The sequence below is a fragment of the Podarcis pityusensis genome, assembly GCF_964106645.2.
Source record: "Podarcis pityusensis genome assembly, chromosome: Z".
Classification (NCBI taxonomy): domain Eukaryota; kingdom Metazoa; phylum Chordata; class Lepidosauria; order Squamata; family Lacertidae; genus Podarcis; species Podarcis pityusensis.
The window spans coordinates 4,773,153-4,797,133 of NC_138044.1; the positions used below are offsets into that span (position 1 = coordinate 4,773,153).

General features: G+C 44.4%; 1 protein-coding gene across 6 annotated transcripts in view; it reads left to right on the forward strand.

Annotated features, from left to right (window-relative positions):
• Positions 1 to 23,981, forward strand: part of CDK5RAP2 (CDK5 regulatory subunit associated protein 2) — a 134,921-nt gene that overhangs the window by 7,940 nt on the left and 103,000 nt on the right. For all 6 annotated transcript variants that reach the window (XM_080990771.1, XM_080990766.1, XM_080990767.1 and 3 more), the window contains exons 4-11: positions 2,103 to 2,213; positions 10,871 to 10,947; positions 12,454 to 12,574; positions 14,976 to 15,130; positions 15,416 to 15,578; positions 17,813 to 17,866; positions 20,660 to 20,779; positions 23,274 to 23,357. In XM_080990771.1, coding sequence (XP_080846897.1) covers positions 2,103 to 2,213; positions 10,871 to 10,947; positions 12,454 to 12,574; positions 14,976 to 15,130; positions 15,416 to 15,578; positions 17,813 to 17,866; positions 20,660 to 20,779; positions 23,274 to 23,357 — 885 coding nt within the window. The remainder of the gene's footprint in view (positions 1 to 2,102; positions 2,214 to 10,870; positions 10,948 to 12,453; positions 12,575 to 14,975; positions 15,131 to 15,415; positions 15,579 to 17,812; positions 17,867 to 20,659; positions 20,780 to 23,273; positions 23,358 to 23,981) is intronic.

The following is a 23,981-nucleotide window of genomic DNA, read 5'->3' on the forward strand; positions in this document are numbered from 1 at the left end:
TTAATGCAGTGAAAGCAGTGTCATCCGTGCACATAAGTAGGCTTTTGGGAACACTGAAATTTGCATAGGTAGAAAAAGAAAACTCCAGGATGCTTTGTGGTTGCCACAGAATGCTGACTACCTCTTGGGGAGAGCAGGCAGAAAACCAGAAGGGGAGGGGAAATGAAATGGTGCATGCTGTAAGAAAGCATGCTGGCTGGAATCCGGAATAGGAACAGTCCACACTGCAGTGTTTAGTCACAAGTCCAATTTGTTCTTTCTCAACAACATTTTTTAAGGAATATAAGATCTGTCGACTTAGTTGCTAACCATTATTTATGAGTATCGCCAATCCCCTCTCCCACATCCCATTGGCATGAACAGGGGACTTTGAGGAGAAGAAGCAGAGTGCTCTCCCATTTGTGCAGGGTGAAAGGTAAGAAACAGTAGGAGTTTCTCCTGCTGTTTGGATGGGACTCTTGCTCTTGGTTTAAACAAAGCATTGAAAATGAGACCAGTAGCATGGGGATCTATGTGATGGCAGATGTCCAGAAGCTTGTGGGCATTCTACTCCAATGGGAACCCTTGAAAAACACCTCTTGCTCTCAAATTCAACACACAGGAAGCAGTATCAGCTTCTCTTTCACATGTGAGACTGCTTGGGCAATGTGCCCCAAAATTCTCAACTTTTTAGTTCTCTCACACATATTTGTGTAAGAGTTTGCATTGTAGGCAGGGCTTTTTCAGGGGGAACTCACAGGAACTTAGTTCCAGCACCTCAGATGGGCACCATTGCCATTATAAGAGAGTGAGGGAGGTGTTTATGGTAAGTTCCAGCACCTCTTTTTCTAGAAAAATAGCAGTAATTGTAGGTGTTTATAATAATAATAATAATAATAATAATAATAATAATAATAATAATATATTATTTGTACCCCGCCCATCTGGCTGGTTTTCCCCAGCTACTCTGGGCGGCTTCCACAGAAACCAAAAATACACTAAAATCACACATTAAAAACTTCCCTGAACAGGGCTGCCTTAAGATGTCTTCTGAATGTCAGGTAATTGTTGATCGCTTTGACATCTGATGGGAGGGCGTTCCACAGGGTGGGCGCCACTACCGAGAAGGCCCTCTGCCTGGTTCCCTGTAGCTTTGCTTCTCGCGGGGAGGGAACTGCCAGAAGGCCCTCGGCGCTGGACCTCAGTGTACGGGCAGAACGATGCGGCTGGAGACGCTCCTTCAGGTATACTGGGCCGAGGCCGTTTAGGGCTTTAAAGGTCAGCACCAATACTTTGAATTGTGCTCGGAAACGTACTGGGAGCCAATGTAGGTCTTTTAAGACCGGTGTTATGTGGTCTGTTTCTGTTTGGGGCAAATAAATGTCTGTAGGAGCATAGTATTGGTTGCAGGAAGTTGCTTGTTTGAGAGGCGCATGCTGCAATGAGGTGTGTGTGTGTGTGTGTGTGTGTGTGTGCGTGCGCGCGTGAGCTAATGATGAATTAAGTTTTTGTGTGCTCATAATGACACAGAATTCATTGATTAGTTTAATCTCCAAAGAAACCTCTCAAAGTTATTTTTGTGTAGCAGCTGAATTGGTGAGATCCCCAAATCTTTTCAGTTACACTGTTTTTAATATGGTTGTGTGACATTGTTTCTGGTCCACCCTCTTTAGCAGATGTGGGGACCTCAAGCTCAGGGGCCAAATGAGGCCCTCCAGGTGTCTCTCTCTGAGGCCCTTGGGGCTCTTCCCAGGCCATACCCCCATCTCAGCATGTTCCCTCTCCCCAGGCAACACTCATCAGTGGCACTACCTGTTACTTGCCTGAATGCAAGACAGAGAAGTGTATGAGTGTCTATAGAAATTTGCCTGCAGAACAAAGGTAAAATTAATATTTGTTTCTCTGCTCACCACTAGCATGTTTCCCTCAGGAGGCTGCCTAGGAGGCAATGTAGCCTGTAGGCTGACTGTGTTTTTCACTTCTGCTATGCAGGTAGTCTTGGAAAACACAGAACTTTCTCAACATTTTTAAACTTGATGAGAGCATTTGTTTCCATCCTGTTCACATGATATTGCTGGATTGGTACAGTATGTATGTCACATGGTATTTCTCTTTCGTTATAGCAAATAATTGAGCTGCGAAAAGAGAATTTCAACCTGAAACTGCGCATATATTACCTGGAAGAGCGCATGCAACAGAAATTTGATGGTCCCGATGAAGACATCTACCGAATTGTAGGTATTTTAAAATCTCTTATAACTGATATAATTTATTTATTCATTCATTAAAGCAGTTGTAGGATTTCTGGTTGAAGATGGCGATGAGTAAGACTGTCCTTGAACCCTGCAGTCTATTTTAATTTGTTTTTATTTTGAATAGTTTTAAACTTAGTTGGCTTAGCTGTTAAAAAAAATCTGCAAAAAGAAATCAGGAAAAAGGAGTGATAAAATAACTAAATAGTTGTGGTGATTCAAAGGTTTAATTTGAAATCAAGTTGGGTTTGCCTTGTTGGTGTGTCTGGTAGCCTCTTTCTTACCTCATGGATGTTGGCTCATAATATGGATCAGTATTGTTTTATTGATGCTGTTGCTGTAGGTTTGTCATAGCCTTTCACTAGAGCAGTAAACTTATATCAAAGCATTTGTATCCTACCCTTCTGGTGCAAAAGCACTACCCAGGTTGGCTTACAAAAATTACAAATGTATATAAACAATATATAAAACAAAGGACCAAGGAGTGTGGTTCAGCAGTTAAAACCAGCACATGAAAACATCACATACAATACTATCTTGCCAGAAGAAAACAAAACCTTGGCGAAAAACATCAAGGGAGGAGGGTGTTAACCACACTTCATGGAATGAAGTGTTCCATAATTTGGTTGCAGCCACTGATAAGGCCCTCAGTGTCTTATTCCCCTCAATCATGGTTCTTGGTCAGCAGAGGAGTAGAGCATACAGGAAAGGCATAAGTCCTCCTTGGAGGAAGAGTCAGCACTGATTGACTAACAGCAACAACAACAACAACAACAACAACAACAACAACAACAACACTACTTTATTATTTATATGCAGCCAATCTGACTGGGTTACCCCAGCACTCTGGGTGGCTGGGTGATGCTGAACATCTGGAAGGGAAGGAAACCTTACTGTAATTGCCAGTCTTTGTTCTCAAACTTAATCAGTTCCGGAAATCTGTTCAAAAACCAAAGTGTTCCAAAACCAAGGTGCGCTTTCCATAGAAAGTAATGCAAATGGATTAATTCGTTCCAGACTTTAAAGAACAAGCCCTAAAACAGCAATTTAAAATGAATTTTACTGTCTAACACAGGGGTCAGCAACGTGTGGCCCATGGGCTGGATGCGGCCCACAAAGACTGTTTTATCGGTCCCCGAGCCGCCCCCAAACCAAGCCGCCGGCTTGGTGAGTCCTCTGTGTGTGGCGCTAAACCAGCGCAGCGCGGGGACTCACCAAGTGGCGCCGGAAATTGCGTCTGTGCACATGCAGATACTGGAAATCGCTTCTGCGGATGCCCAGATGCCGGAAATCGTTTCTGCGCAGGCGCAATTTTCGGTGTCTGGGCATGCGCACAAGCGATTTCCAGCGGTGCGGACATGCGCAGATGTGAGGTTAAGGGGTGATATGATAGCCATGTTCAAATATATAAAAGGATGTCACATAGAGGAGGGAGAAAGGTTGTTTTCTGCTGCTCCAGAGAAGCGGACACGGAGCAATGGATCCAAACTACAAGAAGATTCCACCTAAACATTAGGAAGAACTTCCTGACAGTAAGAGCTGTTCGACAGTAGAATTTGCTGCCAAGGAGTGTGGTGGAGTCTCCTTCTTTGGAGGTCTTTAAGCAGAGGCTTGACAACCATATGTCAGGGGTGCTCTGATGGTGTTTCCTGCTTGGCAGGGGGTTGGACTCGATGGCCCTTGTGGTCTCTTCCAACTCTATGATTCTATGATTTCCGGCATCACGTTGTGCTGGTCCGGCCCATGGACAATCTCCGTGGGAGTGATCTGGCCCATGGCCGGTAAGCCCTACTGACCTCTGATCTAACGAGACCATTGAGCCATAAAATGAAAGCAATAATCAATGTACTGTACTCTAAAATTAAACAGTACCATAGATGATTTTTTTAAAAAATAAATCTTTTCTTACCTGCACTGATGATAGTCATTGTTTGGATGGAGGGCTTTTATCCATTTCCTCAGTCACACAGTCAATCAGTAGCTGAGCTGGGTTCCACACAGTCACAAAAACAAATTAACCGAAAAAGCCTCAAAAACAAAAAACGCAAAATAAATAGCAAAAACAAAAGCACCAAATATAAGCTCCAAATATCACCTCAGAACACTGCAATCGGAAACAGAAGACTTGAATTGCAATGGGGGGACATAAATTAGCAGCGCAACAGTAAAAACGGAAGCTCAGGACTCAAAACAGAGTATGTTCAGCTCTCGAAGCAAAGTTTGCAAACTGGAACACTGACTTCCGGGTTTGCAGCGTTCGAGTTTCAAGTTGTTTGGGAACTAAGCTGTTCCAAAATCAAGGTACCACTGTACATGTGGAAAGGATCTAGGGGTCTTGGTGGAATACAGTCCCACTTCTACTCTTTGATGGCCAGATTGAATAAAGCCATTCTCCATGGCCACTCATGTCGTGGCTGGGTTACTTCAGCCCCTGTACAGTGTGGCTGCAATTCTTGATACATTTACTTGGGGATAGGTCCCCTCTGGATACAGCAGGATTTCTGAGTAAAGAGGTGCAGGACTGCACTCTGTGTGTTCTTTTATTTTTGAAAGCCAGTTATTCTCATTCTAGTTCTGGATTTGCTTAAACATAAATTCCCGGGTGTTAGTATGCCTTTGTCATATTTCAGCTATGAGATGTACGGTAATAAGGGGTTTTGAATGACCTTTGTATGATGTGTAGGATTACTTCTTAAACGATGCTGTTTCAGTACTAAAATAAAACAATTTCATTACTAGGAGTTCTAATCAAAGAGCTTCCTTCCTACTTAATTTAAATTGCTTGTTCGGTCTGACACTTTTATCAGTAAAACAAAGGCTTTCAGAAATTACATTATAATCCTTGCACATCAAACTGCAGCAGAAAGATGATCCATGTTAATATAAACTGTCTACTTCTCTTGCTTGCATTTTCTTTTGCTTCTTTGTTCTGTAAGGCCATACAGAGAAATGATCAAATGAATGCTAGAGATAATATCCTATTTAACAAAAAATCCAGCTGCTGATTCCCTGTAGTGAGTGCCATTTTTGCAGCTGTTCGTTTTGTAGATGTTTTGCCTGGCATAATTCAGATATCATATCAAACCTTGGTTTGTGCTAACCAGAGATCAGAACCCAAAGCATGGTTTGAGCTTCCAGAAAAGGAATGGCCAATACATAATTTCGAGCTGCTCGTCTGCTTTTATCTTCCATCCTCTTAGCCCCAGCATCCTAAACTAAATGTCCTAATGCAGCAGCCTATGTAGGTGGAGCATTACTTGTAACAATGGAGTACAAGTCATGTTTTTCAGAATTCATCTCAAACCATGGTTCTGATTCTGGTTTGCTGGTGAACTGTAAACATTTCTTCGTCACTATGGGCAGGCAGCATGCAAGAAGAAGCTTCAGTTTTAAAATTGATTTATTTGTGGCCTTTGCATGCCACCCCATAACAGAGTTGTCTTGGTGGCTTACAACAAATAAGTAATAAATGGTGGTTTGTAACCAACTAAGCATATTAATGTTGAAACCTGTATCACCATAGCTCAGTGATCAAGGACTCACTTTGTATGCAGAAGGTCCCAGGTCCAATCACCAACATTCCTCAGCTGGGAATGTCTCCTGCCTGAAACCCTGGAGAGCTGCTGCCAGTGAGTGTGGACCATTGGTCTGACTTGGTATAAGGCAGCTTCCTGTGTTTCTAACTCTTTACTAAAATGAGAACAGAGAACACATGAGAAGGCAAGGCATACTCTCCAACTAGGTTCCTAAGCATATTTGCTTCAGAATACATGAGTTACCCGTTCTATGTTTAAAAATCTGGTCAAGCATTCTCTACATCAGGGGTCGGCAAACCTTTTCAGCAGGGGGCCGGTCCACTGTCCCTCAGACCTTGTGGGGCACTGGACTATATTTTTTTTGGGGGGGGGGAATGAACAAATTCCTATGCACACCAGGCAGGCCCCACAAATAACCCACAGATGCATTTTAAAAGGACACATTCCATGCAAGAGCACCAGGTAGGCCAGACAGTATTGTAGATGATAAAATTTAAAATTATTATTTTTTTCTTACCTGCACTGATGATAGTCATTGTTTGGGTAGGGGGTCCTCTCCTGCATTGTGGCCTGCTGGGCCTTCTGCTGCCGGCACCTCTTCCGCGCTTCGAGGGTGAGATGGGGGGCCCTCCTGCCGGCAGCGGAGGCCAGATCGCTGCTGCGCAGTCAGCGGGGAGAGCTCCTGCCTGCTCACCCCACCCTCTCTCTTTCCCCTCCTCCTGTAAATCTCTCGCCCCCTCCCCTGCCCTGGATGGTGCCTCTTTTCCCGCCAGTGGCACCTCTGCCTCCTCCATTTCCTCCTCCTGCACCTCCTGAAGGAGGACTTTGTGGGAGAACGCGTGGCAGCTTCCCTCTTTTTGTCTTTTTTTCAGGGAGCTCAGACAGTGGCCAGGCCAGGTTAACGACCCTCACAGGCTTGATCCGGCCCGTGGACTGTAGTTTGCTGACCCTGCTCTACACGCTAGGCTTCACTTCTGCTTAGGTTTAGCATTTTTAACTGTTCTTAGCTACGATTTCTGTGTTAGTCCCATTATTTTGTGTCCCTGTGATTTTTCCCTATTTCTACCTATGATTAATCAAAATATAATTTATCAGATACACACACACACTTTTTTTAGTCCCACACAGCTCCCACCATCTTCTGAGTGGGAGGTACCATTTTTCAGCTCCTTTGGGGGCGGCCTCTTCTGCTGTCAGGCACCTTGGGAGAGCCTTTTCTTTCTCTAGCCTCTGCTTGTTTCCTTCTGGAGCAGGGAGCCCTTCAGCTACAAGTGCCTGTGGGTGTGGATGCTGGGCCAGATGGTGAGTGGGGAAGGCTCAGACTGTAGGTATATGCACTCTAGGGCAAGGGTAGGACCAGACCTGCCTCCTGCCCACCAGCCTCTCTGTCCATGGGCCCATCGCGGGGCTTCAGCCGGAGCTTGGCGTGCTTGCTGGCCCCGCGCCTGGTGCCTGCCTTGGTTCTGCTTCTGGTGTGCTCGGCAGTTGAGCTCAAGCAGCTGGAGTGTGAGCTGTGCGCTGCCTGCTCAGCGTTCTGCGTGTGTGGCCTGCCCACCGACCTGGCCTCAGACAATGGGCCACAGCGCATGGTGCACGCCGCCTGGGAACTCTGTGGGGATGGGCCGATGTAGCAGCTGCTGCTTGTCAACAACGCTGAGTGCCGAGACGTGCTCCTGAGCACATGCAGAGTGCATTCCTCCTCCAGGTCCGGAAGCAGCCGTGGGACCGGCATGCAGGGTATTTATATTTTTCAAAATATAGTCCACCCCCCCAAGGTCTGGGGGACAGTGGACTGGCCCCCTGATGAAAAAGTTTGCTGACCCCTGCTTTAAATGGTATCTTATGCCTGGGAAATATGAGGGGCACTCATTAAAGATTTCCCCTGACATACTTCCTGTGGACTGAGACAAACAAAACTGGGCACAGTTATTAGTCCTTCTCTGCATAGCTACCAGCAAGAGTCACACACTTCTCCCATCGCTTTATGCAGCTGTGGAGACCTCATCTGTATAAGTTGGCAGGTTGCATCAGAAACCATGACTTGACCTCAGAAATCAGCATTTCATCGTCTGGAAAAAGCTTGCCCTTCAAAAATAACTTCATGGTTGGAAAGAGGTGGAAGTCAGATAGTGCAAGGTTGGGAGAATAACAGGGGTGAGGAAGGATTTCATAGCGACAGGACCGTGCTTCTGCCTGAGCAACATGCGAGTTATGAATCGGGGCGTTAACCCTGCAGGAGGCAGACGCCTTTGGTCAGCATACCACACCTCTTGATTTTGATGGCCTTCAGTAATTTCTGCAGCAGTAGTATGTCCCAGTAATGGTACCCTTTGTCAGGAAATCCATCATCACTACTCCGTGCTGGTCCCAAAAGACCATGAGCATGACCTTGCCGGTTGACGGTTGGATACATACTTTCTTTGGAGGTGGTGAGGCAGAGTGCTTCCATTGTTTGGACTGGGATTTAGTCTCTGGGTCATAATGATGGACCCATGTTTCATCCTGAGTAATTAGTGTGGCAAAGAAGTCATCATAGTTTTTGTGACACATGGCCAAAAGGGCCCGTGGGCATGTGACTCGTTCCTGCTTCTGGGAAGGCATCACCAGCCAGTGAATCCACTGTGCGGACACCTTTCCCATGTGCAAATGGTCATGGATGATTTTTTTCTATAGAGCCCACACTGATCTTGATATCTGTAGCTAGTTGCTGGATGGTTATGTGGCGATCCTCCAAAATGGCAGCCTCCACTTGCCAGATGGTGTCTTAATCAATGGCAGACTTTGGTTGCCCAGGAATGGGAACCGTTTTCCCCAAAGTCTGACCACACTTGAACTGATGATGCCAGTTCTTGACTACGTCATACAGTGGGGCATCCTCCCCATAAGTCCCCTTTCATCTCATCTAATGTCTCCCGTGGTGTGTGCCCTTTCAAGTACAGGAACCTGATGACCACTCTGCATTCAACTGCATTATCAGTTGATGAACCTGATGACCACTCTGCATTCAACTGCATTATCAGTTGATGAACCTGATGACCATTCTGCATTATCAGACATTACTCCATGTTAGTACCTGTAGCAGAGAAACTGTTAGGATTTCAGAGCTACAAATTACCACGTTGCCTATGGAGAGATGTATCGTTATACATGCGCCATGTCATCCTTCTACGATAACTGGAAGTGGGTCAGGGGAAATCTTTAATGAGTGACCCTTGTATTAGAAAATAAGGTTCAAGATATATTCTGGAGATGTAATAGTAGTAATGTTGAAGACCTGCAGATAAGGCAGCAATGTCTGTGAATAAATGGATGAATGCTTGTAAGGCAACAGCTGTTGATATTGGCTGCCTCTGAACCTAATTTACTTAGTGGGATTCTTAAGCAACCAGAGGTGATAGTTTAGCTAAATACTGAAGATTGGTTTGAATGGATTTGGATTGCTCTCACTGTGGTTAAGCCCTCGCAACTGCTGAGACTCAGGGGAGCAAGATGGTTTTAAATTACAATTCTTTGCAATGTTGGAACATATTTGAACAGTGTTTGAATGTAAAGTATAATTAAATGAACTGTATCAATTCAAATCTTCAGTCTGAGTCTTCTCTGTATGTATACAAGGGAAGGGCTGTTGCTTTTTTGTGTTCCATATGGGCTCCCCACAGTCATCCCCACAATGACTAGGGTGCTGGACCAGATGGGCCTTTGGTCTGATCTAGCAGGGCTCTTCTTACATTTTTATATGTCCTTGGCTCTCTCCACACTTTTCTTTATGGGAGTATTTTAGTATCCCCTTGGAATTTATGAATTGCATTATTATATGACTCTTGATGTATACAGATCTATGAGAACCTTATTCTGTGCAATTTATTGTTGAAATTGCCATCTTAAGAAGAGCACTCCATGACCAAGCCAAAGGTCTTTTCCAGTCCTGGATCCTGTTTCCCACAGGGCCAGCTGGACGCTACCAGGAAGTCTGCAAGAAGGCATGAACACAAGAGTTATTCCCCACAGTTGATATTCAGAGATATACTGCATTTGTATATCTGTTGCCTGGTTTGAGACCACTGATGCTGGACTGTGCACTCAGAACAAACCCAGTGCTATTAAAGATTGTTATTGCCAAGACAAAGTCCTAGCCTGAACAGCAAGTCATTACTATTACTATTACTACCCTGCCTGCTGAGGACAGCCTACATAGACAGAGTCCCTCTAGTACATGAGAACCTTTTTCTGCCTACCAAGATGATCAAATCTGGGGCATCTCTGGGTTGCTGCTTTGTGTCCTGGTAGTTCTTCACAGGTTGTAGCCAAATTTCCAGCATCAGAGTACATTTACAGTAACTCTAGAAGAATTAGATGTAATTGTGTTAAATTTGCATTTAGTCATCTCTCCTAAACCAGGGATGGAGAATCTCAGACCCAGAGACTGAATGTGGCCCTCTAGACCTCTTTATCTGGCCTTTGAAACATTCCAGACTATCTATTCTTCCCAGGCCATGCCACTCACCAACTCTGTTCCATGCTCCCCATGGGTGGTTTTGCCTGCTAAAAATGCGTAAAAACTAGTTTACTATCTAAAGGTTAAATATGCATTTTCTGCTCTACCTGATTTTGATTCTGGCTCCTTGAAACACTGGCATCTGCCCCCTGGAACATTGTCTAGAATGTGGCCCTTGGGCTGAGAAAGGTTTCCCTGCCCTTGTTTTAAACAGATGAGTACAGTGGACTGTTGGGTTACATTACCTTCGGGTAATGTAACTTTCAGGTTGCGAACGCGGCAAACCCGGAACTGTACACTTTGGGGTTTTGTTGTGTGCACATGCACAGAAGCGCTCTGTCATGCTGTGCATGTGCGCAGAAGCAGTGCCTCTTCTTATGAAATTTTCAAGGTGCACCCGGACCCCTGGAACGAATTAAATTCATATCTGGAGGATCCACTGTTTTTGTTTTTGTTTGACTGTTTTGAGGTGTAAAGTCATGTAAATGTTTCATTCCCCAGTCACTTAATGTAAATTGGATATTGTGGTGGGTGAGATGCTGGGAAGGTGGCACTCTATGTTTTCCTGAGCTGAGGTGGCTACTATTTTTCTTCTCTTGTTCTACTAGAACATTGAACTCAAAGTTGAATTGGAAAGCTTGAAACGAGAACTGCAGGAGCGAGAGCGATTGCTCATCAAGGCTTCGTAAGTGTCATCTTCATTTTTAATCCTTTGCTAGTAGCCCTCCTTTGAAGGTGTCATGCTCTTTTAGCAGTTGTTGCTTTCTCCCAGGTTTCTATTCAGATATGTGCAGTCTGTGCAGTCTGCATTGCAGATGGAGTCTTTGCTTAGCCTGCAGGGTTGCCATATGCCCTTTTTTCCAAGACACGCTATCTTTTTCAGGTCTGGTTGTCATATGTTCTCTTTTCCCCAGACAGGTTCTCCTTTTCAGGATTAAAATTTCTGTCTGGGCGGATTTTTAAAATTTGGCAAAATGTCCATTTATTTTTTTTGTTTACAGTAACCCAATAAAATTTTCCTAATGCATTAGACTGAGATCTAAGACACCTGGCTAAGCTGGTCTGCAGCACAGAATCACAACAGAACAGCATCTTAAACCAGTTAAATATTGTATAAATCCCTTCTCTTGTGGCTGAACTAAAAGGTCAGCTAGATGATCATGGAGAAGGAGTCTGGGAGGGTAAGAGTTAACATCCGCCTGCCCTTAAGAAGAGTCCATATGTACATGTTAAACAGTTTAATAAATTGTTCTGTGCACGCTTATGTTCACAAAAATGTGAACATGAGCCCAAATACTTTCATGTGACAAGTGATGGAGCAATATTTATTATTATTATTATTATTATTATTATTTTGTTGAAAGTTAAGAACATTGCTGCCAGCAATATATCACAGCTTCTGTAGCCTACATATGGTAGGGGTATTTAAAATGAAAGTCATCAAAGCGATCTGTAGTTAAAAGTCTGCAAATGCATCCTCTTTTTTTTGCTCTTTAAAATATGGCAGCACTAGTTTAGGGCTAGTATTTTTGGTTTTTGTACTGGGAAAGTCACTCTTATTAAAGAGGTACACTTTTTCTTTTTATGCAATTCCAGTTCAAACAGTTGAATCAAGTTTCTTGAAATAACATTGATATGCTGGCATATCTCTTTGCATTTAAGTAACTTGTGTGCCACATTCAAAAAATATTCCTCTCTAGCCAATAGGATCTTGTCATCTCTGCCCTTCAGCCAGCCTTTTTCTGAACAAATCACCATTGGTGACCAGGAATCCAGATAGACATATAAGAAATAAACCATCTGGTGGAGGGACAGATCTTTATTTCAGCTTTTGAATCCCCTGAATAATACCTGCTTTGCTTGTTTTTATATTGCTATTTTATCAGTTTTATGTTGTTGTTTTGTTTTAAATATTGTTTTGTTTTTATATTTTACACCACTTAGAGATTTAAAAAAATAAGCTGTTTATAAATGCTTTAAAATAACCAAGTAAACTTCCTCCAAGAAGCCCAGGATCATGTACATAATTCCCTTCCTATTTCATCCTCACCAAAATGTTGCAATGTAGGTTAGGCTGAGATATTGGTAATAACATTATAGTAATGCTGATTCTGATTTATTAGGTAGTGAGCGAAGTGTGGTGACAATCTTCTCATAAATTTCTAAAAGGATCTGTGCTTTGTCTTTGCAGTAAAGCAGTGGAAAGCTTGGCTCAAGGTGATGCTGAAATCAAGCGTCTGAAGGAAGAGGCTCATAAGGAAGTCCAGCAAGTGGAAGAAAGCTTAAAGTGCAAGATAAGCCACTTAGAGGAGGCAAGGCAATATGTTTTCATAGTGCACGTGCAGGTGGTTTTATGATTTCTGCTATTATACTTTGCTGGATCTTGTAGGAGAGCACTTGTTGTCTTTCAGTAATAATCTGAGAATAAGCCCTCACTTTCCTAAGAAAAAACTCAGGTAATTCAGTCTCTCTCTGAGGTAGGATGAACAATGGACATGTAACTGTCTCTTCCCTCCCTTTGGGACGGGTTGGGGTTGGGTTGAAGTCTAAAGAGGCTGAGCCAAGGCCATAGTAACATTCTTAGGTGCCAGAGGCAGGTCAGGGGTACAGGTGTGCGTTTCAAAGAAGGCAAGTGGAACAAGGCACTAAGACTGCTGCTGCTACTTGTGGTGACAGGTTGCTCAGATTGACTTATGGTCCAACCCTGAGGCCAGGGCTTCATGGACCAAGGTGAACTGGGATATGCATATAGGGTCAGCTGGCAATTACTGCAGCTGAGGTGACACTCTTGTTGACTGCAATGATTAGTCAGCCAGGTATGCAGGGGAAGCAGAGCACCAGTGGTGGCAAGGCTACTGAATGCCTGATTTGAGTCACACACAGGTTGCACTTTACAGTAATGTTGAAAAGGTTGGAGGGGAGGGATTGGGTTTTTCGGACGCTATGAACCTTGCAGGGCCGGGAAATCGGCTTTGTGGGTGCTGAATGCTTTTCTCCGTGAGGGAGTCTTTCCGGACCCCGTTAAAGAAGTGGTTTTAAGCCACCTCTTAAAAAAACATCTTTGGACCTGGCCATTATGGCCAATTATCGCCCAGTCTCAACTCTTCCATTCTTGGGAAAGATAATTGAGTGGGTGGCATAATTGAGTGACAACTCCAGGCACATGAAGATGCAGACCTTCCAGTTGGGATTCAGCCCCCATTATGGGACTGAAACCACCTTAGGCGTGCTTGTTGATGATTTTGGGTGGGCTAGGACAGAGGTGAAAGCTGTTTCCTGGTTCTGCTGGATCTCTCAGTGGCTTTTGATACTATTGACCATGGTGTCCTTTAGGGCAAAACTAGTTTGAATTTCACATCGTGATAACTGTTTCCTAATATTTGACCTGGCAATATATTGCAAATCACAATATGTTTTAGGGCTAGGCCTCACACATATTGAGGTGATTGATAATATCATTTAACAGTTTTAGACCCTTAAGTAGTAGCAGCTGCTAAGACATTGTCCTGTTCGCCTCTGTGTAGTTCCTGCCTTATTTCAGATATTGAGATATATCAATATATCATGATGTTTAGCTGCTGATATATCACACTATTGAAAGCCAGATATTGCCCAGATCTAGTGCCCTTCTGGACCATCTTAGGGGGGTTAGGAGCTGAGGGTTATTGTTATGTAGTGGTTCCCCTCCTTCCTCTGTGTTCGAGTCCAGAAAGTGGTGTTGGGAGGTGAGTGTTCAGACCCCTGGGCACTCATTTGTGGGGTATCTCAGGGCTCCATCCTCTCCCCCTTGTTTTTTTAGCATGTATATGAAGCTGCAGGGAGAGATCATCAGGGGGTTTGGGCTGGGTGTTCACCAGTATGTGGATGATACCTAGCACTACTTCCTTTAAATTGGAACCAGTGAATGCATTGAATGTCCTGTGTGAATATCTGGAGGTTGGAGGGCAGCTAATGGATTGAGATTGAATCCCAGGATAAGACAGAAGTACTGTTTTGGGGAGATGGGGTGAGCAGGTGTCGGGGATTCCCTGGTCATGAATGGAGTAACTGTGCCCTGAAGGACCAGGTACGCAGCCTGTGAGTCATTTTGGACTCACAGCTGTCCATGGAGGTGCAGGCCAATTCTGTGTCTGGGGCAGCTGTCTACCAGCTCCATCTGGTACACAGGCTGAGACCCCATTTGCCCGCAGACTGGTAATATAGAAAAGCTGGTGGAGGAATAGTTTAGTCTCTGAAGACTGTCAGTAACTCTTTAAGGTGGTCCTCCTTGAACAAAAGAACATCAAAGGTGGATTGCAATGTTAAGCAGTTGAATTGGAATACATCAAGAGAATTTTCTCACAACAAATGTCTTAATTGGCTGACCTGTACCAGGATGTCTATATTATCTAATACTGTTTTTGGTGAATGGCTGCAAAGTAATTATCACCCTCTGTACTTTCCTGCATTTCATTTTCTTCTGAGCTCCTATGAATAGTTCTCCTCTTTCCCATGCAAGTATGTAGCTGTAACTTACTCAGGGCATTACCTCTTGTTTGTGATTAAGTCTATTGTGGTCCAGAAAAGTGCATGTCATATTAATTTCCACCACAAGTGGTGATCCTTGCTGGGCAAATGAGCCCATGAGGGGCAATACTGCTTGAGAAAGTATTGCAAAAGTTCACTGGCTGTGAATGGTTGGTTCATCATGCATCTCTTATTTTCTGAGCACAGGATCTTAAGGTGGCGAAGGAAGAAGTAGAGAAAGCGTTTGCAATGATGGAGCAGGAGAGAGTACTAAGACTTGCAGCCGAACAGCAACTTTCTTTGATTACAAATAGGCAGTCAAAGGATCTGGATGTGATGACAGTGCTTGAAGAAAAGGACAGGTTAGGCTGTTATTATGGATGAGTACTCATTTTGTCAAATTGGTCCGATCTCCCTTGACTAAACCCCTTACTGACCTTCCTTCACATTCCAAGTGATTTTGCCTGACTGGAATATTCTTGAACTCTGTTAATGCCTCTTGCTTTTGTTTCATTTCCATTGGGCTTGTTGTGGGGACAAGTTGTGGTAAGTCCATTCAGTGACTAGATGTATCAATCGGATCTTATGTCTTTCCCTTCTGCTCTGCGTATGTCATCATCATCATGGTTCTTTTTCTGTAATTTTAGATGTATTGAGCAACTGAGTCTTTCTCTGAAAAATAAAGAAGCTTTAATCCAGTGCTTGGAAGGAGCAGAGTCCGGAAATAGATCTTTGGAGGAGAGTTTGTCAGAAGAAAAAATCCAAGATCATCCTGGTGCTTTAGTGCTTGAGAAAGAGAAGGAGCTGGAGGTGAGGACTATCAATAGGGTAGAAAGGTGGAATGCCATCCCTTGAGAAGATCCTGTTTGTCACCCTTGTTGTTTTCCCACAGTTATCTAAGGCATGACTTTTCCACTGAGCACAGGAGCAGTCTGTAAGCTGATACAGAGCTGTACTTTTGCATTTTTTTCTGCAGATACTCTTTGTTTTCTCCCCTTATTTTGTTTTTATTTTTACCTTTCTGTTCCACCTTCTTTCCAAGTCCTCAAGGTGTTATACATGCATCTCCCCCTCCCCATTTTGTTCTCACAACAACCATATGAGTCAGGGCTGAGAGAAGGCAATTGGCCCAAGATAACCCTGTGAGCTTCATGGCTGAGTGGGTATTTGAACCCCGAGCTCCAAGGACCTGGTCAAATGCTTTAACAGGACACCATAAAGGGGATAGCCACCAGGCTATGAGCCACTTTGCTCACTTTCTCAACTGCTTCTCATTTGGTTCCTATTGGTCCAGGCTTCTAGCAATGTAAAACAATTAATGAATTCTTTCTCGAAGGCATGGGTCACACTGTCATCAAGTTTCAGAAATGTAGATAATTAATTATTATTATTGTATTTATATCCCACCTTTCCTCCAAGGTGCTCAATATTGTGTAATATTCTTCTCCCTCCCCATTTTATCTCCCCAACAAAGCTGTGAGGTGGGTTACACTGTGAGACAGTGACTAGTCCAAGGTCACTTAAGTGAGCTTAATGACCAGGTATGGATTTGAACCCTGGTCTTCCAGGTCCTAGTCAAATGCTCTAAATACTATACCACACTGGTGTACCTGTTGCTTCTATGGTCATTTCTATTGTAATGCTAGTAGTCTTTGAAAGTCATATGTTGCTGAAAAGCTGGTTAATTTGGAGGGTCAGATTGGGTCCAAAAGGAGTCATCTTTGAACCAACCCATACGTAGACCCTTCTGATGCAAATGAGGAGCTCAGTTTTCTTTTGCCTCTAAACTCGATGTGGGTGACAGGAGAGGGGATTGGGCAGAACAAGGTGGCACTTTGTACTGGCTGAGCAAGAGGCAAACTTGTTGCTGACACAAATCCACCGCCTCCAAGGCCCACAGACATTCTGATTCCTTATATCTTTGAAGGATGCTCTGATCTTTGGATGTATGGTTTGTATCCACCAGGAACCATGCATTCAATATTGTGTGCCAAGTTCTGTGACACTCCCTCCCAGCTGAGATCAGACAGGCCACCTGACTGTTGAACCTCAGGTGCTTGACAATGGCTTTCCTATTTCAGCAGGTGTCTTAAGTAAGCTGTACTTATGCCTGTTTATGGAACTGACATTTTCACCTGCCCTTTTTGTTTTAAGTACCATATTGTTTTGCTTGATCTATAAAGTACTTTTTGGTTTGTATGGTGAAAAGAGGTTTATAAATATTGATGGTAGTTTTTTATTTTATTGAAATGGGCTATTTTGTGCATACAGAACCAGGTGGTATATTGGTTTGAATGTTAGAACAGGACCTGGGAGCATTGGATTCAAATCCCCACTCAGCCCTGAAATTCACCAAGTGACCTTGGGTCAGTCACTATCCAATCAGGCTAACTTCCTTTCCCGAGTTGTAAGGAAAAAATAGGGGTGTGTGTGAACAATCACATAAGGCCATTAGAGAAATAGTTGTGTAAATATGTCATAATAATTCCCTAGTTGCATGAGGAAAGTATGCATGCTCAGTCCTTGTTTGGGTTTATGGACGCATAGGGGGCACTTCTGACTTGATTTAATTACTCTTATCCTGCTTTTCTGTCCAGGATCTTACAGCCTCTTAAATGATTTAAAACAGTAAGATGATTAAAACACTCTCATCATAAAAAGTGTGATTTCCAACCTCCCTTGATTTTTCTGCAAAGGTGGGGTGTATATTGTAGCTATAACACCTGCTCAGCTTACCCTCTTCTCCTTCTCACACTTGGGTGTATGCATGTGGACATCCTGTCTAACAAATATAGGGAGTTAAATGGAGAAGCATAGCTATGCATGTGCACAAAAGCCAGATTTTTCAAATATTAATCCTTGTGGTCTCCCGGGATGCATATTTTAATTATGTATAAAATAAAAAAATCCTTCCAGTAGCACCTTAATTATGTATATTTCACACATATAATGCTTTTTCTTATTGGAAATAAAAGAACCTGATAGCTGTCTACCTAGCTAATAATTGACACTGGAGTGAAAACTGGATTATTTTATTCCTTTAGGCGCTCAGAACAGAATTCTACAATGCAAAACATGACTTGGAAAAAAAGATCGCAGTACGTCTTGAATTTTCCCTTTCCTTTCTAGTTGTTGTGTATTGGCAGGTACAACCTTTGCAAGTGCCCTTTTATTCTACCATGAGTAGGAGCTGAAGCTCATGTTGTTTCTAAACAGTTTTTAGCCAAGGAGAGAGCTTCCAATATTAAAAGGTTTTGCAAGGAGTGCAGTGTGTGTTGTTAAGCTTTGTCAGGCATTGGTCAGGATGGAGAACTTGCAGTCTTCCAGATGCTTATTGGACTCTCAATTACCCCAGCCAGCATGGCCCATAGTCAGGAATGCTTGGAGAACAGACATTTTCTGTCACTGTCCCCTGTCCCGTCCTGTCCTGTCCCACTATCCCCCTGCTGCCTGCAGAGACTTCATCAATCCTCTGCTTCCATCACCTGGAAGAGCCAGAAAGAATAAATTGTCCAGTTGAGGACACATACCACCCTCTAGGAGATGAAAACATGCCTCAGGACCCTAGATGCTAGGTAGCACAAATCTGTAGAGCACCATTTGGAATAACCTGTTGCGCCCGTGGCATCGAAGGTCTGAGGAGTGGATATTTTCCACTGATGTCCTTTCCACATGCCTTCTGCCTTTTAATCTTACGTATGTTACACACTGGTTTTCACTTAACCACCAGCCACCTTGGAGGCTTGCAGAACAACAGAAAATAAATAGTAGAAATAAGTATTGTTTTATTTATTTTAATTTTTATATCAGGACTTAATATATAGCACTTTATATAGCACTTAATCATCAAAACCTGTTAAGTTGTTTAATATAAATTAAAAGCTACCGGTAACCTTCTTTTAACACCTGCTTTCAATGTGATAGTCTTCAAAATAAAATAATCAGTTTTAGCAGCATACATTGTAAAGTCAAGTTACATGTCAGATATGCACATCTGAGTAGGCTTGCTTAAAGAAGCAAGTTTTTAAAGGTAAAGACAAAGGTACCCCTGACTGTTAGGTCCAGTCGTGGACAACTCTGGCGTTGCATGCTCATCTTGCTCTATAGGCCGAGGGAGCCGGCGTTTGTCCACAGACAGCTTTCCGGGTCATGTGGCCAGCATGACTAAGCCGCTTCTGGCAAACCAGAGCAGCGCACGGAAACGCCATTTACATTCCCGCCGGAGCGGTACCTATTTATCAGCTTGCGCTTTGACATGCTTTCGAACTGCTAGGTGGGCAGGAGCAGGGACTGAGTAACAGGAGCTCACCCCGTCGCAGGGATTTGAACTGCCGACCTTGTGATCGGCAAGCCCTAGGCTCTGGTTTAGACCACAGTGCCACCCGCGTCCCTTTTACAGCACACATTGTAAAGTCAAGTTACATGCATGTCAGACATGCACGTCTGAGTAGGCTTGCTTAAAGAAGCAAGTTTTTAGGAGGTGCGAAAAACTCTACAGTGAAAGTGCCTGCTTAATATTCATCATAAACACAGTGGGTAACCAGATACCTTTGGGGACACCCTGGCCCTCCCCCTCCTCTACTGTGGTTCTCCAGCAGCTGGTATAGAGAGGCACATTGCCTCTGATCCTGGAGCTATCATGCAACCGCCATGACTAGTAGCCCAATAGCTTTATTGACCCTCTATCAGTTTCTTATTCTCTTTTCAAGCCATCTGAATTGTTGGCCGGTGCTACATCCTGTGGCAGCATATTTCACACTTAATGTGCTGTGTGAAAAGAGCTTGGATGAAGAGTCTGTTTAGTTCAGCGTCCTGTCTCCCACAGTGGCTGGGAAGCCCACAAACAGGGTGGTTGCCTGGTGTACTGCCTTTGAAAACAGAGCTTCTGTTTAGCTTTTTTGGCTAGTAGACATTGATAGACCTCTCACTCACCTTTCTAAAGCCACCCAAGCCATCTCCACAGGCCTGGGGTCTTGCCATGTGGAGAAGCACATGGAAAAAGCCTCCACCTTTTATCTCTCTTGCACCACTAACCATCTGTTCAGTTCTCACAGCTAATCTGGCCTCTCATCACTCCATCAGTGAGATGCTTATCTTCCCTCCAGCAAACATGCCACAACATTGTGGAATGCAGTGGAGCATTCTGGAGGCGCTGTGGGACTGTGCTGATTCAGAATCTGTTGGATCCCAAGCCAGTCTCACTGCTGTCATGCAGTGGCACTGGGCCCAGTTGCAGTGTCAGCTCCAGGATGGCACTGCAATCATACTGCCCATCCCCCCACCTCCTGCCCTGGACAGTTCTGTGAAATCCCACTTTGGCTGTGTTGTATTTCAGCCTTAAAAGGTAGGCGAATAGGCAAGAGTTGCTTTAACCACATTATAAATGTTAAGGATTGCTCCTTTTGTGCTTATTGGGTAAGCAGCATATATGCAGGATAGGGCACCTTTGCCAGGAAAGCTTCAGGCTTAGTTCTTATGGTGGCCAACCTGCATCTACATTGTGCCACTTCAGGCAGGAGGTGGGAACTCACATGAGAGAATGCTGCTGTGTATCTAAAATTCTATGCATTTAGAAAACAAGCTTCTTAGCGAGGGTTCTAACCTTGCCAGCTCCCTTACACATTAGTTTTCTGTATACAGAGATTTCTGAGTGGAGGAACATTCAGCTACAGAACCCCTCCTACCCCGCCTGCCATAGCGTGGAGTGGCCCAGCCCAGGTAGAGATTTCCTATCTCAACAGTGAAAGGCTTGTGGCAAAGCTTATGTGGTCCAAATTGCAGTTGCCCTGAGTGAGGAGCTGTGCTCTTGCTTGATGCCTGTGAAAGTATTCTTAATATAGAAAATGTGTGTCTTGAAAAAGGATAACTATGCATTTACTTTTAATCCTCAGTCACTCCAGAAGGAACTTCATGAACGAGAGATGGAGCTTTCTGTCAAAAAGATAAATGCTTTGAAACGAGACAAAACTATCCAGGGATTAGTCCTTGCTGTAAAAGTGAAAGAAAAGGAGGTACACGGATTATGCTATTCTGATAAAAATGTATTCAAGCCATGCTTGATAGTAACAGATTGAGGGAAGGGCAGGGTGGACATTCTAGGAAGTCCTGAGGGTTAAGAATACCTATTTAGAGCAAGAGAGGGGAACATTTTTCAGTCCGAGAGCCGCGTTACCTTCTGGGCAACCTTCTGAGAGCAACATGCCACTGCTGAGCAGGCCAGGGGCAAAAGCGGATGAAACAATGGATGTATATTTTCCCTTTAACTAGTAGGCTATTTTCCACCTCACCCCCCCCTCTAGCCCCCATCCAGGAAAACAAGTGGCAATATCAATGTATCAATACATCGCCCAGGACCAGTTTCAGGACCAGAGTGTGATGTTGCCTTCACCCAGCAGTATATCATGGGTGAAACTGTGGCTGCTCCTGACTCAGGAATGTTGGTGCCTTCACCTGCGATATACTGCTGAGTGAAGGCTCCATCACGCTCGGGTCCTCAAACTGAGGGAGGAACAAGCTGCGAGGTGCCAGAGCTGATGCAGCTCGTTTTCGCCCTCGGAGCACCAGGTGCCCATGTGCACAGAGAAACAAGCTGCACTGGCCCCGGCCTCGCAAGGCACCAATGTGAAACTCGTTGCTCCCGCCAAGGCCCCGGCCTGATACAACTTGTTCCTCCCTCTGCTTTTCAACATTCCGATGTATCACTATATCACGATGTTTGGCTGGTGATACATTACAATGTTGAAAAGCTGATAATCAGCCAGCCCTAATTGGAGGTCAAAAACACATTTAGTCCAGGTAAAAATACTTTGTGTGCAAAGCACGGTTTGTGAAGTTTGACCCAGTGAGAGATTTGAGGGCCAGATAGAGAGGTCTGGAGCCCATGGTTGGCCCCCACCCATGATCTAGAGATAGAAAAACTCTGCTGGATCAGAGTTTCTAGTGTAGTATCTCACAGATGCCTCCAAGAAGTCCAAAAGTAAGATGCAAAAGGAATAGCCCATTACCATGGTTGTACTGAAGCTGCTGGTATTTAGTTGTTTGCTGCTTCTGAAGATGGAGGTTCTACTTAGCCATCATTGCTGATATATGCTTGGGTTTAAGGTGGAAGCTAATATAGTATTCTGCATGGGGAAGTTGTATTCTTATAGCTGTTGGATTTTGGTCTTCCTCCCCTGAATGAGAGAGTTATATTGGCAAATACTGGGAACACTCCACTCATTCCTGTACACCAGGGGTCAGCAAGGTTAACCTCGCCTGGGCCGGTTCACTCTAGCAGAGATCCCTCCATGGGCAGGATTGTGAGTGCGCGCGCCTGCGATTTCTGGCGCCTGCATTTGTGCAGGCATGATTTCCGGCGTCTGTGTCTGCGCAGATGCGATTTCCTTGCCGAGCGGGCAGCTCAGTTCGGGGGCAGCTCATGGGCCGGTTAAACAACCCCTGTGGGCCGCTTGTGGCCCATCGGCTTTAGGTTGCCGACCCCTGCTGTAGATTGAGGGCATCCGCAACCATCCAGGGTGTCATGTGTTTTGAGTTGTGCTTCTGTGGGCACAACTGCAGAGCCAAGCAGGGGGAAAGCTTCAAAAAGAGGCATGGTAATGGGACAGGATCAGGTTTCCCCATCCCTGTTGCAGTGGAGGCTCTGCCCCACCTGGCACAAATTATGAAATCCAAGGTGCGCCAGTCTCACTTCTAGGCAGCAGAAGCATGTTCCCAGATCTCATGAGAAATGGCAGTCTTGAGGTTTCCGAGGTGAAACTAGAAAGCGGCTATGAGTGGGGAAGTGTCATTTAAGAACTTGAGGCAGTTGAGCCTTCAGAGTTGATCTGAGTGCCTGGAAGCAAAGTGGGATGGAGAAGACAATTTGGCTCTTTTTGGAAATATCCTACTCTCATCTGTCTGTGGCTTGGGTGCGAATCCCTGAGCCAAGAACCCTGCACTGTGCTTCCACAATCTCCTACAGTAGTCAAATGATGGTTGGGTTCCCTAGTGTTAGTTTGAACCCAGGGTTGACCTTTCCAGATTGTTTCTTCTTTCTTAGGCAAAGGCTTTGACTCCTCCATTTGTTGGTTATAGGCCAGGGATGGGAAACCTTGGCCTGGAGGTTAAATGAGGCCCTCCAAGCCTTTCTTTCTGACTCTCAGGAATCTCCCAGACATGGCCCCTTACTATCTCTGCTTTGCACCTTGGGTGTATTTGCTGGGCTGGAATGTGTCCTTAAACTCTGATCATGCCTTTTGCTTGCATGGATGGATAACAGAGAGGGGTGTGCAAGTGTGTATGGGGAGGGCAGAGCAAAGATTGGTACCAGCCCAACCTCTGGAAGTGGGTGGGAGAGACTCCTCATTGCCCCGTCCTCTCTCTCTGCAGAAAAAAGAACATTCCTGGGAAATGCTGACATTCTTTTTTCATATGGTTGTGGTGGTGCTTTTGTTCTTGCCGTCTCTTGGCTCTTGTGTGTCTTTCACATCCATGAGATTTCACCCCTTTCTGTGTTCTTTCGTTCAGAATGAAAAACTTTGCTCTGAAATTGAAGATTTAAACACATCATTGGCTGAAGCCACCCAGAAAATTCAGATGCGGAAATTCAAGGTGAGACAATAAGGATTATTATGGTTACTTCTGTTCCTCCACCCTGTATTTCCAGGCAGAATCAGAGAATAGAATCAGAGAAGGGACCCAAGAGTCCTCTGGTCCAACCCCCTGCAATGTAGAAATCTCAGTTAAAGCATCCATTACATATGGCTATCCAACCTCTGTTAAAAAACTTCCAAGGAAGGGGAGTCCACCACCTCTCGTGGGAGTCTGTTCCACTGCCAAACAGTTCTTACTGTCAGAAAGTTTTTTCGAATGTTTAGTCAGAATCTCCTTTCTTGTAACTTGAAGCCATTGCCTTGAGTCCTACCCTGCAGAGCAGGAAAAAACAAGCTTGCTCCCTCTTCCATGTGACAGCCCTTAAGATATTTGAAGATGGCTATCATATCTCTGGTCCAGGGGGTCATGAAGAGTCGGACATGACTAAATGACTGAACAACAACAACAAAAATCATATCTCCTCCTAGTCTCCTCTTTTCCAGGCTAAACATACCCAGCTCTTTCAAGCACTCCTTATAAGGCTTAGTTTCCATACCTTTGATCATCTTGGTTGCCCTCCTCTGCACATGTTCCAACTTGTCAACACCCTTCTTAAATTGTGGTGCCCAGAATAGGACACGG